The sequence below is a fragment of the Anarhichas minor genome, unplaced genomic scaffold (assembly GCF_050575085.1).
Source record: "Anarhichas minor isolate MPS153535 unplaced genomic scaffold, ASM5057508v1 ptg000027l, whole genome shotgun sequence".
In the NCBI taxonomy this organism is placed as follows: domain Eukaryota; kingdom Metazoa; phylum Chordata; class Actinopteri; order Perciformes; family Anarhichadidae; genus Anarhichas; species Anarhichas minor.
Window position 1 is genome coordinate 9,957,810 of NW_027466473.1, and position 17,371 is coordinate 9,975,180.

The 17,371-nt window shown below is 42.8% G+C and overlaps 2 protein-coding genes across 3 annotated transcripts; one reads left to right on the forward strand and one right to left on the reverse strand.

Moving 5' to 3' along the window:
- The first annotated feature begins 24 nt into the window (after positions 1-24).
- LOC142959828 (dicarboxylate carrier UCP2-like) lies at positions 25-2,803 on the forward strand. Its single transcript, XM_076101313.1, has 8 exons — positions 25-184; positions 277-430; positions 679-887; positions 1,068-1,284; positions 1,373-1,570; positions 1,661-1,762; positions 1,862-2,042; positions 2,202-2,803. The coding sequence occupies exons 3-8, from the start codon at positions 762-764 to the stop codon at positions 2,314-2,316; spliced, it is 939 nt and encodes a 312-aa protein (XP_075957428.1). The 5' UTR covers positions 25-184; positions 277-430; positions 679-761; the 3' UTR covers positions 2,317-2,803.
- Positions 2,804-5,652: 2,849 nt separating this feature from the next.
- On the reverse strand, positions 5,653-13,571 carry LOC142959829 (ras-related protein Rab-6A). Of its 2 annotated transcripts, none has more exons than XM_076101315.1 (8): positions 13,201-13,571; positions 10,807-10,865; positions 10,632-10,685; positions 9,847-9,952; positions 9,489-9,600; positions 8,500-8,593; positions 7,585-7,651; positions 5,653-7,170 (listed from the first exon to the last, which is right to left on the reverse strand). In XM_076101315.1, the coding sequence occupies exons 1-8, from the start codon at positions 13,268-13,270 to the stop codon at positions 7,103-7,105; spliced, it is 630 nt and encodes a 209-aa protein (XP_075957430.1). In that variant the 5' UTR covers positions 13,271-13,571; the 3' UTR covers positions 5,653-7,102. The 2 variants fall into 2 exon arrangements, with proteins under 2 accessions (XP_075957430.1, XP_075957429.1); XM_076101314.1 differs by lacking the exon at positions 8,500-8,593 and adding an exon at positions 8,994-9,087 and having other exon boundaries at positions 13,201-13,570.
- Between the last annotated feature and the right edge of the window lie 3,800 nt (positions 13,572-17,371).

The window sequence follows — 17,371 nt, forward strand, 5'->3', positions numbered from 1 at the left end:
CAGACCATATAGATATGCAGTGGGGGGTGGGGCCCAACCAGCAACACATGCCATGATGTAACAAGAACAGAGCAGTATTTAAAGAGGCGGCTTTCTTCCCCACACTACTGCATCCTGTCCATTCAACGATTAATTTGGCTATTGTTACGTGGTTATTGTTTTAACTTCTACAACTCAAATAACGGTATATGTGACTTTATGCTGGGAATATTTATACTATTGTTATACTGTTTCAGTATTGTTTTTTTACCTTATATCTTTTTTTTTGTTTTTCAGGATTTGGAGTATGATTTTAAGGCTCATCTCTTCTGAAAAACCTTCTATGGAAAAACAAGGAAACCAATGTATAGCTGGGACAAAGTTCAGCCAGAGAGACGCCTTTAGAGAATCCTGATCTCTAATGTTTCTTTCCTAAACTGCTCCATTAAAGGTAAGAATTAATAACCAAAACTCACGCTTTAAATTAGGTGTAATGTGCTTTAGCTTATGTGAGCCCAGCATTTCCCTGTCTGCAAAGAATGTACTGAACAGCTGTCTTTCATTTAGCATCACTAAAACCTCTACTTTAGGATGTCCCTTTTGCTTAATGGAGGTGTTAAATAAGCCACACAATAGCTCAGGACACTTTTCCATAAAATACATTTGGATGAAATGTGTTTTGGGGTCTATCTTTTTCAGATTTTGGAGGAGCGTTTTGTCCTGTCCACATTGATAATAAGCCACTCTTCAACCCATCCATTGATCGAAATAATTCTGAAAAAATGGTTGGATTTGGACCTGCAGATGTGCCTCCATCAGCAGCTGTGAAGTTTGTAGGAGCAGGAGCTGCAGGCTGCATCGCTGACCTGCTCACCTTTCCCCTGGACACAGCCAAAGTGCGGCTTCAGGTAAACAAGCTTTTTGCAAATGTCACAGGTAAAATTTGATCTGTTGATGGGATGTTACCTGAACTTCCCATCAACAGATACAATTTCGGTATTGAACGTGCCCGTATGCGAGTACACTGTATATAATAGCCCCCCCATCCTTTCTTATCCTCACCTATTATAACATTGTACCTTGCACAGATACAAGGAGAGCTCAGGGCTTCAGCAGCTGCAGGGAAAGGGTCTGCAGTGAGGTACCGTGGAGTGTTTGGCACCATCACCACCATAGTGCGCACAGAGGGGCCCAGGAGCCTTTACAGTGGACTGGTGGCAGGACTCCAGAGGCAGATGAGCTTCGCCTCTGTCCGCATTGGCCTCTATGACTCTGTCAAACAGTTCTACACCAAAGGCTCTGATCGTGAGTATCTATGAATGTATTCCAATCTTAGCTAGTCAAGGGAGTCCTGCACCAATCGGGCCTGACACCTGCCTCCCCTCTGGTTCAGATGTTGGTATCGGCATTCGACTGCTTGCAGGATGTACCACCGGGGCCATGGCGGTTGCTTTCGCTCAGCCTACAGATGTAGTGAAGGTCCGCTTACAGGCACAGGCCAGGCGTCCTGGGCAAGCCAGACGCTACTGTAGCACTATTGATGCTTACAAGACCATTGCTAAAGAAGAAGGCATTCGTGGTCTGTGGAAAGGTACAGTAGCTTGAGTTTAAGATTATTATGTTGTTATTAAAGAATCTCCTTTCATATCTTAAAACAAATCTTTTTGATATCATCATGCAGGTACAGCTCCAAACATTGCACGAAATGCAATCGTCAACTGCACTGAGCTGGTGACGTACGATTTCATCAAGGATTCCCTCCTTAAGTCCACTCCCCTGACAGGTAAAACAATGGCGGCAGTACAACATGATGCAGAGGCATGACATTGTGCCCCATGTGTTCTTCTCTTTGGTGCAGTAACGTTCATCTTTCGCTCCACAGACAATCTGCCCTGCCACTTTGTATCGGCCTTTGGCGCTGGGCTGTGCACAACAGTGACTGCCTCTCCAGTTGATGTGGTCAAGACAAGATATATGAACGCTGCTCTTGGCCAGTACAGCAGTGTCCTCAATTGTGCTGCTGCCATGATGAACAAAGAGGGGCCGCTTGCCTTTTATAAGGGGTAAGCATTGACTGCGCGGACAATATTGAGAGGAGTAGTGAGGATAAAAATCTAACATTTATAGAGGAGGGTGAAGAGAGAGCAGGGTTGTAAATGTGCAAAACAGCGGTTGATATGAACGAGTGGCAATCAATCACGTTGTTTTTCTGTTCCCTTGAGGTTCATGCCATCTTTCTTACGCCTGGGCTCGTGGAACGTGGTGATGTTTGTGACATACGAGCAGCTGAAGCGAGCCATGATGGCAGCGAACCACAACTTCACAGCTATACCCTAACCATCGTTGTCTGTGAGAAGGCGGGTGTTGTAGCACAGTGGTGTTGTTTACAAATGTCTTTGCGTCTTGTTGCCTCCTAGTGTATATTTCAACTCAAAGTGTCAAAGTTATACAAATTGCGTTGATACTTCACTCTCTCATGGCCACATTAGTCTTGAGTCACAGGATGGCAACACATGTATTAGAATCTGTTTATTTTTTAAAAGATAGAGCTTGTCTGATCACATGCTTTCTCTCGGCGGAGAGCTTCTTGGGAAACTGGATGTCAAAAGCAAGGATGAGGTTTCCCCTCTGGGACGGATCCTGGGACAGCGGCATTCCCTCTCCAGTCACCACTTTGTTGTACGAAGGGCTGTTGTGTTTGTGAGACAAATCAGAGACAGGAAATTGGTAATTGATGCACAAACCTGAAACAATGCCAATTCATCAAGAAATGTCTTTGTAATATCAGTGTACTGTTTATATAAAGGGCTGGACTTTCTTATGATCAGCGCTCTCTGTTTTGATCTTCATGTGTTAAATCAGCTTTGAGACTGTCACATTAATAGGAATGACAAAAAATGAATTCAGTTATGTAGTATTCCACTCACTGCACAATGTCATTGATGGGGATACTGATGAGCCTGCCATCTAGTGTCTGCACATCCACAGAGAACCCGGTCAAGGCCTGTATGAAAGGCTCAGTGTTTATTCTGCTTAAAGGACATCTTTAAGTATGACCCATAATTATTCTGGCTCTCATTAACATGACTCACCATCTTCAGAGTGATGTGAGCCTTGTAGATCAGGTCGTTGTGTTGTCTTATGAACAGGGGGTGACTCTTCTGTTGCAATATGAACACCATATCTGCAGGGATGAGGTTTGGTCCCTAAAGGTAAAATACAGCACACATATAACCCTGCAGTTAGGTTCATATCAAGCAAAATAAAAGAGGTAAGAGAGACTAAAAATAAGGCAGTAATTACTAAGCGGTATATATTCATACAAGCATGAGTGAGCACCTTGAAAGAGATCAGCTGAGGCCACCTACTGGTAGCATTGCATCAGATCCAGTGAAATATTTTCTTAGCAGTTCATATTTAAGCATTATTTTCTGTTATCTTTACCTGATACATATATCCAGGCTTGCATTCTGTGGTCAACAGCTTGAGCAAGTTTCCAGTCATGCTTCATCAACATTATCTCAAACACGTATTCACCAAACATAATTACAATACACATTGAGACTTGCTAAAAAAAAAAAAAAAAAATACATTCAGTATTAAGCAAATTAATAACCACTTTATGATTCATCTCATATCATCTAAAAGCTGGGGTTGTATATAATGAAGTCCCATTAGCTGAGAGATCAGCTCGAACAGAGTGTTTGATAAATCAGCACCAGGGACAGCGCCACAAGCCAAAACTCAGGGCATAACACACTTTCTTGTAAGAAATTCTACACAGGCAAAGAAGTAAAGGAGTCATGCAGACTATGATCACAGCCTTACTTTGCTTTTATCCAAAAGTAACTCATCCTCTCCTCAACTAGAACAACTTATGCTAACTTTAACCAAACTAGTGAAATCATTACAAATCACACTTTCTCAGCCCATTTTTCTGACCGTTCTCACAGAGGCAGCAATGTGTCAGTAGAGAAGAGGAACTACAACAGTTCAAATCCCCTTGAACAGTAATACAGTATATTATGGTTATCAGTGACCATTAGTACAGCTGTTTAATGGTGATGTATTGTTCTTTTACCTGATCTCCCTCTTTGGGGAAAATAATTCTCGTGCCTTCTTTCCATCCAGGCTTCACATCTATAGTCAGGATCTTGTCTTTGACGCTGGACTGGCATCCATCCTCATTCATAACCTGTTTACCACAAATGAGGCTAAAATGAATAAATGTATGAATAACCTGTGAGGTGAAAGAAGATAGTTATCTCACATACACAATAGCTCTTACCCGGCGAGATATCTTAACCTTTTTTGTGCATCCGTTGAAGAGATCATCCAGGGACAAAAAAAGGTCTCTCTCCATGTGAGGATCCTGTGTCTTCACCGTTCCTTGTTGCAGGCCGCTGAACTGAAGAGGTGCATCAATCAGAAAGAAGTCTAGCAAAAAAAAAACAACTTTAGTTGATGAGTATGGCATTTGAATGAGCACATTCACTTCATGGTCTGTTTCTCTCACCTGCGAATGGGTTGTCGCCTCCAAAAAACTCTCTGAATGTTTTGTCTGGGTTCTCATGGTAGACATATTTAGATGACCAAGCCCCAGTGCTGCCAACCTCAGGCGGGACGCCACCTTTTAGACCCTCCTCACCAAACTTGTCATAGGTTGCCTTTTTCCGTGCTGTCACAAAGGACATAGGCTGTTGTTGTAGACACATACTGCCAGTCTCCATGCAGTGAATACAGGTTAAATGTGTGTGGGTCAGAGGTGGATTATTCTCCAGACCTCCCTGTTGGAGGCTACTCACGGTCGATCAACACTTCGTAGGCTTCACCCAGTTGGCTGAATTTCTCGGAGCTTCCGGTCTCCTTGTTGCTGCTCGGATGAAACTTCAATGCAAGACGTCGATATCTAGTCATGTTAAAAGAGGGAAACTGACAATAAGCACAGACGCCAGATGCGTCTGAAGTTTTAGTTAACGTAACACATCGGTGGCTATTTTTGACCAAAACTTACGCTTTTTTGATATCCGCGTCTGTTGCGTTTGTGTTTATTTCCAGCGTCTCGTAGTAATCGCTAAACATTATGGAGGTAAATGCTCAAAACTATCTTCAGAAATGAAAGGAAAGCTCAATATGTCCCCGCGCAATGTGGGTCTCAAAATAACAAAGCGTGACACTCGTTGTTTAGCTTGGTTTCCAGGGTAACAGCACGGGATGCTCTCGCGGGACATGCATTAATGGCTGAACCGCGATCGGTCATTCTTGCAAGTCTCGCGAGAGCAGGATCCACACTGTCGAAGAAAAACAAAATAAACAAACCATTTGACTGCTGTATTCATGTAATAAAAATAGTTATAGTTTGGTGTCTTGCTGGGTGTTGTTAGGCCACAGTGGAATAATTATTCCTGTTACTCTCAGTCACATATAAACTTAGTATTACACTAACCCATGAAAGGGGCTATACAAAGAGTTAGTTGGATTTATTGATCGCTGTCCAACTGCATACAAACTGAGCCCTTTTATTTTAAGTGATAGGCTGAAGATTTACAGATCACCATCAACAATACTCTGAGTATTTCATCTTTAATTCATAATTCAGATTTTAAAAGATACCGTGTAAGTAGTTGAAGCCAAATCCTAAAGCGGTCAATAAAACATTGATGAATTCCAGCAGAAGTGACAAGTGTGTTTTTATTTTTTCATTTAAAACCATTCCAGACAGAGACGTTAGGGGCTACTATGCCATACAAATCAGACTCTCCTCCATATAAGTTCACACAAAAATTGCACTGTATTTATCAGTAAGATCAAATTGCCATTTAGAGGGAACAGCAGAGGCTCCCTCTGTCTGCTAAAGGTGGTCCAGATGGATGCATATTCTATTAGAGATTCAGCACATGCACCAAAAGTGTAGATATTAACAGCCATAAAAAAAAGAAAGAAATATGAATCCAATTGAAATAAATATTACAAGTCATTGTGGATTAAATACACATGTGGAATAATCACTAACAAAAGATCAATACCAACAAATTAACAAGCAAAAAAAAATAAAATAAAAAAAAAGCATGTGAAGTGTTCATCAAACATAACTATATAAACCCAAAGCCAAGGAAGCCCTCTACAATTGAACTCCAAAAGGCATATATCTCCATATCTAATGTTTACAGTGGGTTTCATGATTATGACTCTTAACATATGAGAACATCCTTCTCAAACACTATCTTCAAAGAAATAGTTTTAATCTATGATATCTGTAGTCTTTAGAAAAAATTAAAGATCTATTCAAATAAAAAGGTAATAGAAAATGGAAGCCACGGTAAACATAACCCATCTCAAGGGAAGTGTGGGAAGAGAGGAAGGACGGTAATGTGGAGGGTGTAGCGGTAGTGTTGGTCTTGTAGTAGGTGTCGTGCGTTTGTGCTGGTCTGAGACCAGGCGGTGATGTGTGACTCTGTATTCACTTGTCGGTTCTTGCTGGTGCATGTTGGGAGAAGTGGGACTCTGCTGGTACAGGCTCCACAAAGCTCGCTCTGTTTAAAAGAAGCTCTGGCACCGTGGGGGTGCAGTAAACGTGTCGACGTAAGCCCCGATTGATTCACCTCAACACAACTCTGCAACCTTGTCCACAAATGATTCCAGTTAAAACAAAAGAACAGATTCATGAATGAATCCTTTCACGTCAATTGCAACAGCACAAATTAAGTTTACTGACAAATACGCATACCATTGTGCGTATTAAGCTTAAAGCAATATTTAACTTTGTTTTTAAGAATATTCTCACTCAACACATACTTTGATTGATGTCCTAAACACATGTTTTCAGTTTGGTTCAAACGGTCTTCTTCAGACATAAACTACAGCACTGTGACAGTGACAGCTGTGAGTACAGTTTCATCGTATGCGTGTGTTACAGTGCAAACATTCACTGTGAGTGATTTGTGACTTTCAGAGAGTCCTTTCAGAGCAATTCTTTCTATAACGAGTATAACGGCTGTAGTGTGTGAACTCTTTCAGGCTGGGGGACAGAAATGGGTGCAGTGAAAAGGTACAGGTACAGAAAAACCAACTGGGTTTGATAAAAAGCCAGGAGAGAAATATCAAGCAATGACATGAGCTGGCATTAGCAGGAACAGCTTCCATCGTTGGCAGGTACCTCTGGTGGCTTATCCATCAGCTTTACATCAATCACTGAAGGGTTTCAGAGTGAAGGAACATCACAGAACTAACATAACTTCACAATGTGAACGTGAATATACATTATTTACAAGTTCTGAGGTCACACTTACTAACATAACTTATCAAAACTAAAGTCGTAAAGTAGATTAACTCTTATCTGTAATCTGAAACAAACTGCTGGGAATCCAAATTAACTGCATCCTAGAGGTGGCGAGTATTTTTCTAAAATTATAACCACAGTAAAGTAGTCAGTGAGCTGGAGCACTGTATGTGCCCTGACTAGTAAAATAAATCTAAAAGGGACACACGTGTTAAAACAGCTAGCTGGGACTATCCATGTGACACGACATAAAAGAGCGAGGAGACCTCCGGACTCCCTTCTGTCACGACAGACACCGACGCTGTGTGCATGTACACAAAGGATACTGTCCCCTCTACTCTTGTCCTGTGTGTTGTCCATGCCAGGGAGGGCGGCTGCAACACGCCGGAAAAGCTGAAGGGAAAGAGAACCAGATGTTTTCTGTCAGAGACGAAAATACACTCAAAGCACGACAGAAGCACAGGATGAAATCCAGATAGATTGCCATGACATGATTTAGCACAAGGGTCGCCTGAAGCTCGCACAGAGGAAGACAGCCACCAGAGCTTTCTCTAAAAGCTATTTCGCTATTTGATTATAATTTAGCAGCATGTTTTTGAACCACTGCACAGCTCTAGTGCCTTGAAAATAAAAGGGTGAAACTGTGCCTTCGATGGAGCTTGGAGGACTTTAAGTGATTGATGGATTCACGTGATTTTGCTCAACATGCCCGCCCACCACTAACAAGCGTAACATAGGACCAGACTTTATGCACATGCAACAAAAACTGCTAATGTGCTTATCCGTGTCGCGGCATAGGCCGTGTCCACTGGTCGCAGCAAAGTAAACACAGCTGTAGTTTATCAAACTAATTATGGTCCCGTTCTATTTAGCGTGACACAGACGTTCCAGTGAGCCAGCATGCACAATAGGCCCAGCTAAATGGAACAGGGCCATTATAAATATGATCAATTACACTGCGTTTACCCTGCAGATTTCAAAATGTGCTGATGTGAAAAGGGCCTGTTGGTTTTCAAACCCTTACCCACCTCTAGGGCTCTATGATCAATAGTTGGCAATACAAAGCATTGCTTCTAGCAGGTGAGAGAGAGAGCTTGAAAACAAATCCACAGGCCTCACTAGCAAACAGACGAAGCCAAAGTGCAAAGCAGACCTTTATGCGCGCATGCGTGTGTGAAATAGAAGCCAATCAGAAGAGCGCATGAGCACTATGGACACACACACAGTGGCACACGCTCTACCTGTTTGACATTGTAGCCTGTCTTTGCACTCGTTTCAATAAACAGAACATTCATCTCTTTCGCTCTCTGCTCTCCCTCCTCTGTGGTTATCTGTCTGTGATGAGCCGCGAGTCATCGCACGCACGCACGCAAACACAAGGAAAAAAAAAAAACACAGACTGTGATTACATTGAAGTGGATTGACAAGCCGTGCCCCTTCCTGATGCTACTGCCATCTGAGCTCCAGACCAAAAGTTGTCCGGTAAAACTTCAGGCTGTTCAATGTCCCACAACGGGGACAGAGCGCTTTACATTTTGGAAAGAAAATGAACGATGATTTAACTGGCAAGTTTTTAAAAAATGGCTATTTAAGAAGGTCTAAACTATTCTAGGATGACTCTTTAAAAACTCTAACTCCCCCAACATCTGACCTGTGATTGTGTCGGGCGACCTTTTGGGGGTGGAGCCCAGGTGGCAGCAGGACGACGGAGCACGACTCACACACACACTCTCACCTGCTTTACGTTGTAGCCCGCTTTCGCACTAGTCTCAATAAACATTACATTTAGTTCTTTGGCTTTCCGCTCACCCTCTTCAATAGATACTTGCCTGCGGTAGATAAGGAGGTTAGGAGATACACAGCGAAAGACATTGCACAACTTACTTCATTAAACAGGTGGATGATCACACGGTAGACGATCACACGGTAGACACTTTCAGGTCAAAAATACCATCAAATATCACAGCTGACAACTATCAATACATTTATGAGCTTGATCTGTTGAAGAGTTAGATAATGTGGATTGAAACAAAGAAAGAGGGCATATCGTATAGAAGGTCAATGAGAGCTTTGACATCCACAAAGGGCAGAGATAACTTGCTCTGCCTCAGAAAAGGGCAGAGGAACTCTGTATCGATAGGCAAGCAGCAACGATCAATGACTTCATTAGTAGGCTCTTAATGGAGAAGACCCACTTATACACTAGCAGGAGGAAGGACGAGCGGATTACCTTTTGTCTGCAAGGTCCGTCTTGTTTCCCACCAACATGATAATGACATCACCTCCTCTCTCCGTTCTCACATCATCGATCCATTTTGTGGTTTGCTGGAAGGAGTTGACATCTGAAAGAGAGACGACGGAGAAACAGGAAGCGGCGCATCAGTATTCAGGAGATGAAAAGGAAGGAGAGTTCACATCTTGACCAAGTCTGCGTGCTTGCGTCACATCATGCAACAAACATTTACCAACAGAAGTAAGCGTTCAAGTAGATTTATACTGATTGTTAATGAACGTTAAAGAAAACAGTACACATAAGAGGAGGAGGCCATTGTGGCATCAACACCAGAGTGCACAGGCGATCCACGTACTTGTGATGTCGTACACCACGACAGCAGCAGCAGAGTCTCTGATGTAGCTCGGGATGAGGCTACGAAACCGCTCTTGCCCCGCCGTGTCCCACAACTGCAACCTGATCTGTGGGGCAGGAAGGGGATGGGGGGGGGGGGAGAGAAACAAAAGAAGAGAAAAACAAAAAAACAAAAAGGGATGAAAATAAAACAAGAAAAAAAAAAATGAGGTAAGTTATGTTGACAAAAACGCAAATTGAAAAGAAAAACGGAATAAAGTTAGACGAATGGGAAACGATAGAGGGAGTTCAAAGAGAATCTAGCGCATGCAGGTAGTGGATGACCACCAGAAAGAGCAAGCTGTCTGGGCCTGAGGAGGGGGGGGGGAATAAATAAATAATCACCCTTCACTTGTCATCAACCCTCCTCTCTTGATCAAGTAAGGTGTTTCATTTCAAAACAGGAATGGAGACAATAGATGGAGGGGGAGGAGGGAGAGGAAGAAAACTTGTGTTGAGGGGAGAAAGAAACAAAGAGAGGGAGGACGGTCCGGCATCCAACTCAAGGCTTGGACGGCTGTACAAATGCCGTGTGTGCTTGTCAGAGAGAACATAACGGAGTTATTGAAGAAGAAGAAAAAAAAAAAGAACGATACAAAATGATGTCAGAAATCAGCATCAGCAGAGTGTCTGTTGACATAACACTGCAGTCACTAAGAGAATCTCCCCCAATCTGGACAAAGACAAGAAGAACCAACAATCAATGACTGATTAAACAATCGTTGTCAAAAAATAAATAAAACTTACTGTTCGGTCTTCAAGGTACATTGTTTTCGAGAGGAAATCTATTCCTATTGTGGCCTGAAAATGGGTGACAAGACGTTAAATATGCATAACGTTATTCAATCCATTAATGTTTGATTTCAGAACAATATGGACAATTATCAACTGTGATGAAATTAGGTGGAGGTATTGGTCTCACTTGGTAAGTGTTGTCGAAGCTGTCATACATGAACCTGGTGATCAGCGAAGTCTTTCCCACTAAAGAAGAAACAGAAACAATAAAGTACTGGAAGAGCAACAATCATACTTTAACTTCAATGTGTTCAGAATAACCACATTAATGTGTGGCTCTCATGAGGATAGTGCTGCAACTAACCCACTGTTGATTCATCCATCTCTTCTACTTTATTCTGATTCATTGTTTACATTTTAAAATCCCAAAATATTCAGTTTGATATAACACAGAAAAGCAGCATTCTCACTTGGTTTCACATTTTTAAGGCTGGATGAGGTGGTTGTTTGGCCTTTCTGCTTGATAAACAACTTCCAAAATCATATAAATGATCAACAAAAATACACAATATTGAAGCTTAATAACAACCCCTGAGCAATAATACCTGGATAAGTTGAAACCATCTCCCTTTATGTCCGGTAACATTTAAAAAGATAAGTCTCATAAGTCACATGTTTCCTACACGGACAACATGTCGGCCTGATGTACAACTCTGCTGACAGTTTGAAATGTTAGGAAATAACATAAAAGGATGGATTACTATCTATTGTGAGTCATGACGAGTTAAACACAAGATGCATCATCACAGCTGAGTACAGTTCACGAGCCCCAGATGAAGAACATGTATAATGGACTGAGGCTGAAAGCAGCGCGTCATGCAACTCTCGCTAGTCGCTACCCTTTGAAATTGTTATCCATTAAAAGGTGTGGTGCAGTTATTTGTAGGAGAAGTTGGAGGGTGGAGGAATGTTGAGAGACAAGAAGGGTTGGGAACCAGGCTCCCCGTATATTTCCCTTCTGAATTGTTATTCCTCGCTGCGCCCTTAACTGACCAACTTCAATGATTCTTGGTGCTCCACGTCTACGCTTACTCCTCCATTCTCTCAACACATCAGCTGTAAAATGGTTCACAACATTCCTTCAAACATGGCTGATGGTTAGCCTACAAGTCCAACACCACTTTCAGCACGTTATTACAGAGAGACACACTCATACGGTTGTTTTGAGCACCCGCACAGGGCTCCCCAGCCTGCTTCACTGTGCTCGTGTTACACTATCAGTTACATCAAGTGATGATGACATGGCCAAAGCCAACACAGCTGTTTACAAGGAGCCACAGCTGATCATACACAGTCTGACACAAACACACAAAGTCTGGCCTATCTGGATGGGAGTGGAGAGTCATATTACAGGACACAATACCTTTAATAAATAATCACTGGCAGCATTCTTACACTACCGTACCCTGTTTCCACACTAGGGATGCACCAATCAGATCAGCTGGATCAGTATCAGTGTGGATCCTTATTAGGCAGATTGGATAATGTCAGGCCATCAGTGATGGATCCACATGAAGTACAGTTTCTTCAGTATCATATTAGTACTTTGTATCAGCAGATACCTCAAGTTGATATATCCTCCTCCGTATCGGGAGTGAAGTGGGGTCTGTGCATAACTAATTATACATGCTTACACTGTGTGCTTTATGTTGGCATCCAAAACACACAGCTGTGGAAAAACGGAAAGCCATGGAAGCAGGGCGTTGAACTATATAATGAACAACACCACACCTTTACCTTTGAAAACAGATACATGATTGTTAGGTATGGTCCATGGATCTATACTCCCTGCCCCCCTCTTTGTCTTCCAGGACAAGCACACCCTGTGTTCAGTTTGGCTTGAAAGGGGGGGAAATGAGTAGGGAGAGTGCAGGAATGCCACTGGACAGGTTTGGTCATTGGGATGAATCCCTTCTTCAAAGAAGAGCCCCCAGGGTAGCTGCACTGTGTAATCAGTGTCCTATGATTTTAGGACTTTGACTGAGATTTACAGCATTCTTCTGCCCACAGCTGTAAACACAGTGTGTAACGTGAGTGGAACTGTAGCCTCCACTTAGGAAGTGTTGCTGAGATGAAATACAACTGGTGTCATTTTATATAAAGTACTTGCAATTCTACCTAAAGTTACTATGTTAAACACTCTACTTGAATTGACACTTGCAACGTTCTCCTCACGTTAGCTGACTCCGTTCATAGTATGTTATCACAGCTCGCCACGGAAGTTAGTCAACAAGCGAACAAGTCGATTTCACAGACATGACTCAACCTATCTGGAAACATAGGAATCGCTTTTCCATTAAGCCGACGTGGACACGCATTTAGTAATAAGTAACGGTGTCGCAATACGACCACCATGCCAAGTTTAACGCAGCTAATGTTAGCTTAGCTAACTGGTTATCGTTAATCACCCGACCAGAGCCATCAAACTCTGGCGTTAGCTCGCTAACTTCACTTAAACCTCCTGCATAGCATCACACAGATTAGACATACACGCAACTTGTAACGTTCACATCACACTCACCACTCTGTTCCCCGAGAAAGACCAATTTAAATTTCCTTAAAGGGTTCCCGAAGTCTCCGGCCGCAGACATGACTGTGTGAGACGAGCCCTGACGTTACTTTTCGGGAGCTCCCCAGCTAGCCAGCTAATGCTAGCTAACCAGCGGTTGTCAGATATCAAAAGGTCTGGGCTCGGTTACGTTTGACCGGTTCGACAACCCTCAACACGGGCCACCTGGCGAGGTTTCGTGCTCTAAAATCCTTCCTGTAAGCTCCCAGACACTGTTTGATAACTCCCTAACTACTGCGGACAAGTTAGCATTACTGTCAGTTCTCTGACATGTCTCTACACCACAACTAGCCACCCCGGGCTACTCTTCTTCTTCACACACTAAGTTGACACTGTTTGTTAGTCGGCCATGTCGTTATGCTGCCCTCTAGTGGTGGAGAAAAAACACACTATGACAAAAAGGGTGTAGCTATATGGAGGAGCAACACACTGAAGAATGTCACACTAATATGGAAAGACACGGATTGAATTATAAACCACATCTGTTTCAACAGTTGGACGTATAGTGGCCGAACAGAAGGCTCAAGGCTTAACCAAAAGAACCAGCCTGTGAATGAAGACTGTTGTGTCTTTGTATGCCCACAAGAGGGCGTACCCACCCCACCGCCAATGTCTCACCTAATAAGCGGCTTTCATTATTATACCTCACTCATTGGTCGTCCCATGAGACTGATAGTGGCCAAAACAGATGCTGAAATTAGATTCTGAAAATTGTAAGTATGTTTTTTTTCTCATTGAATCACTATTCGACATGGAATCCACACCACAGACATGTTGGTCTTATAGTTCCTCTCAATACTGAAATGCACCAATGTACTTACTTAATTCACATGTTTTACCCCAGTTGTAGCTTGTTATTGACTTGATTTGACACATTTAGTTGGTGTATCATTCCTAAGAATGTCTGTGTAATACTTATGTAGGCTAACAATTCTATATAGGCCTAACACTTGTATAATATTAGTCAGGAAACTTAAGTTTAGACACATCCTCACTTAAAAATATAGTGCAAACATGTTGTAGGTGTTTTTTTCAGTTCAGGCGAGACTTTTCAGAGACGTCAGTGCAATTTGCACATGCACAGTCTTATATTCGGTAGGTTTTGCTGGTAATCTTTCGACATCAAGCCAACTGGCAGGATTATCTATGTGAACGAAATTAAATCACAGCAGTAGGTTTGAAATTGGAAGTTATATATCCGTACTATTTACAGGACTCAATGTAGCATCCCATTTGATTACTTATGACCTCCATATAACCGGACAGCTGCTGTCTAGAAGGTTAGAGCCCTGTGGGTACTTACAAGATGACTTTATTCACCTTCTTCATCCAAAATACAGACAAACGCATGGACATCAACAGGGTTTATGAGTTTATGTTTTACTGATCAGTAAGAACTCGTTAAATCAATTAACCTTGAAATTGTTTAACAATATTTTTATTGTAGTGACATGTTTCATAAAATTTAGACTGAATCACAAATTGCAGAAACATCAAATAGTGATCACCAACGTAACAAGAGGTTAAAATATCTTAATCTATCACAGTATACCAATAAAGAGAAAGCGTCACAAACTATTGCTCTCTTCTTTACATACTAAGCTGTCCAAATAGATTTAAGTGATTTGATCATCAATTGATTTCCCCGAACACATCTGCCTCAGTCTATAGGGGCGATGAAGGGGTGAGAGGTAAAATTGTGTTTTTAAGCCTTAAGAAAAACGAGATATAACGTGAGGTTACTTATTTTGCATAATATATGCCACCTATAATTGTTTCTCAAATTATGTTTCATAACCTCAAGACAGAAGTAATCCACTATGTCATATTTGTGGATTAAAACAGCATGCAGGGATCTTGCGGAGGCACTGACTGAGCTGGGATCTGCTCTTTCTACCTGCATTCATTTGTATAATAAACCATGATTCATCACAGTGTTACTCACATTAATTGCTAATCACCTCTGATTTCCTCATGCTATCAAGCGCCCTTGTTGTGAGGATAATATCACCTTACATATGGGACATATAACATCAAGCTGAAAAGAAATTGCATATTTTATGATATTGGATCCGTGCAGAATGCCAGTTTTTTACATTTGCAGTTCTTAATACATGCACTGTGAAATAAACACACATTCACGCATTTCCCTTCATTAGAACCTTTACTAATATGAACTGCATTTGTGCTATCGTTAATGTTATTGTTTATGGCGATGCATGTGCGAGTACAGTATGCATGTTTATGCATGCTTGACGCCGGCTGTTCTAGGTCACTGAAGACACACCTGCGCCTCTCTCTCTCTCTCTCTCTCTCTCTCTCTCTCTCTCTCTCTCTCTCTCTCTCTCTCTCTCACACTCATGTGCCATGCAGCTCTGAAATCTCTTCTTGGAGCGCCGACCGGCTGATGCCAGCACTTCAGCTGCTTTGCTTGCGACCAATCATCGCCAAACTAGAGCCATTACACTCCACTGCCCACCTCCCCTCCGCGCACTCCCCAACAGCACTGCTACACCATATGTCCTTGGTAAGGGAAAGACCCCAAGTCCCCCCGCTGAAGATGCTGAACTAACAAAAAAAATCCTCTTTCGCTCCGTCTACCCCACTCAGTCTTTCTCTCCCCCGCACAAACACATGCAGAGGGATTTTTATCACGTCTTCATGCACGTGCACAGATAGATCGATCGATCACTGATGCATTGTAGAGGTTGTTGTGGAAGGCCTGTGCTCTGCTATTTGCCAGTTGTTGTTTTTGTTTTCTCAGAAATACTACAGCTCAGGATTTGAGGATATCAAATTTTCCAAAGTGCCCCAAAGGCACGCCTTATTGTGCAACAAATAAACTGCCAACTAGAAGAGCATGTCATCCAAAATCAAAGACGCGGAACTAAATAGAGCACAAATGAATTGAACTTGTCACCTCCAGCCATGACTTCATTCTAGTGTGCTGGTCTCTTCTCATGCCACTGCATCATTTACTTGACTCAGACTTCGAGATGGGAAAACCTTGCTATGACTCACATCTTGGAGAAAAACAAACAAACGTATGGTTCTTTATTGTCTCTGTGTGTGTGTCTACTCTCTTTTCTTGTTTCTTTTCATGAAGATGTACGCATGTTATGTGTGTGTGTGAACATGTAAATTACACTCCGTGTATCTGTTGGAGGGAGTCCATCCCATTTCCACACCACCTTTACATAGATCTGATGAATGCAGCATTCAATGTCACGGCAAAGTATTACACAGCGCTCATCTCTCCTGAGAGCGAGAGGGATCACAGGGGGCTGGTAATGGAGGATGGGGGAAATGAACAGAATGAGGAACAGAAAGAGATGATGAGGAGGGGGATTACGGGACGGGCATGAGGGTTGGATCAGGGTGAAATTGGTGTTTTGTCATTCCCAATACAGTAAAATGGAAAAAGGGGAGGGGATAGGTGGGGGGATGGGGTGGAGCAGAGACACAATCCCCCTGTAAACCTCCTGGAAGTATATGGGCTGGATAATGTGTGACAGAGAGAGAGAGAGAGAGAGAGAGAGAGACAGAGAGGAAAGAGAGGAAGAGAGCATTTAAAGAGTACGGGGAAAACGCCGCTGAGCTCCCAGACTGGAACAAAGGATTGCAGTGGAGAGACAGGGCAAAAGGCACGGTTAGATCTCGAATCCCCTTTTTTTCTGTGCCACATCAGGCAGGAACAGACACAGCAGTACGGTGGGAGGCATTCTTGCAAGCATAAGTAAAGCCGCGATCAGGGTAGCAATCCAAGCACATTTACGAGCGAGGGAGGGAGGGAGGGAGGGAGAGGGAGGAGAGAGAGCAGATCTATGAGAAGAGGAGGGGGGGGGGGGGGGGGGGGGGGGGGGGGGTGTTGCATGCTCGCAGAGTGTGACAGAGATAGAGCGATTCCATGAGCGAGAAAAGGAACACAGAGAAAGAGAGGGAGCGCACAAAGCAGAGATCGGGACAGAACACTGAGACTAGTGGTAGTTTGCGAGACTGAGAGCTGCACACAAGCGTGAGCAAAGGAGGGGAAGGAGGAAGAGAGAGAGAGAGGAGGTTGAAGGAGAGCAGGAGGAGGGGGGAGAGAGGGATCCAGGACGATGGAGCCCAGCAGTTGGCTTCT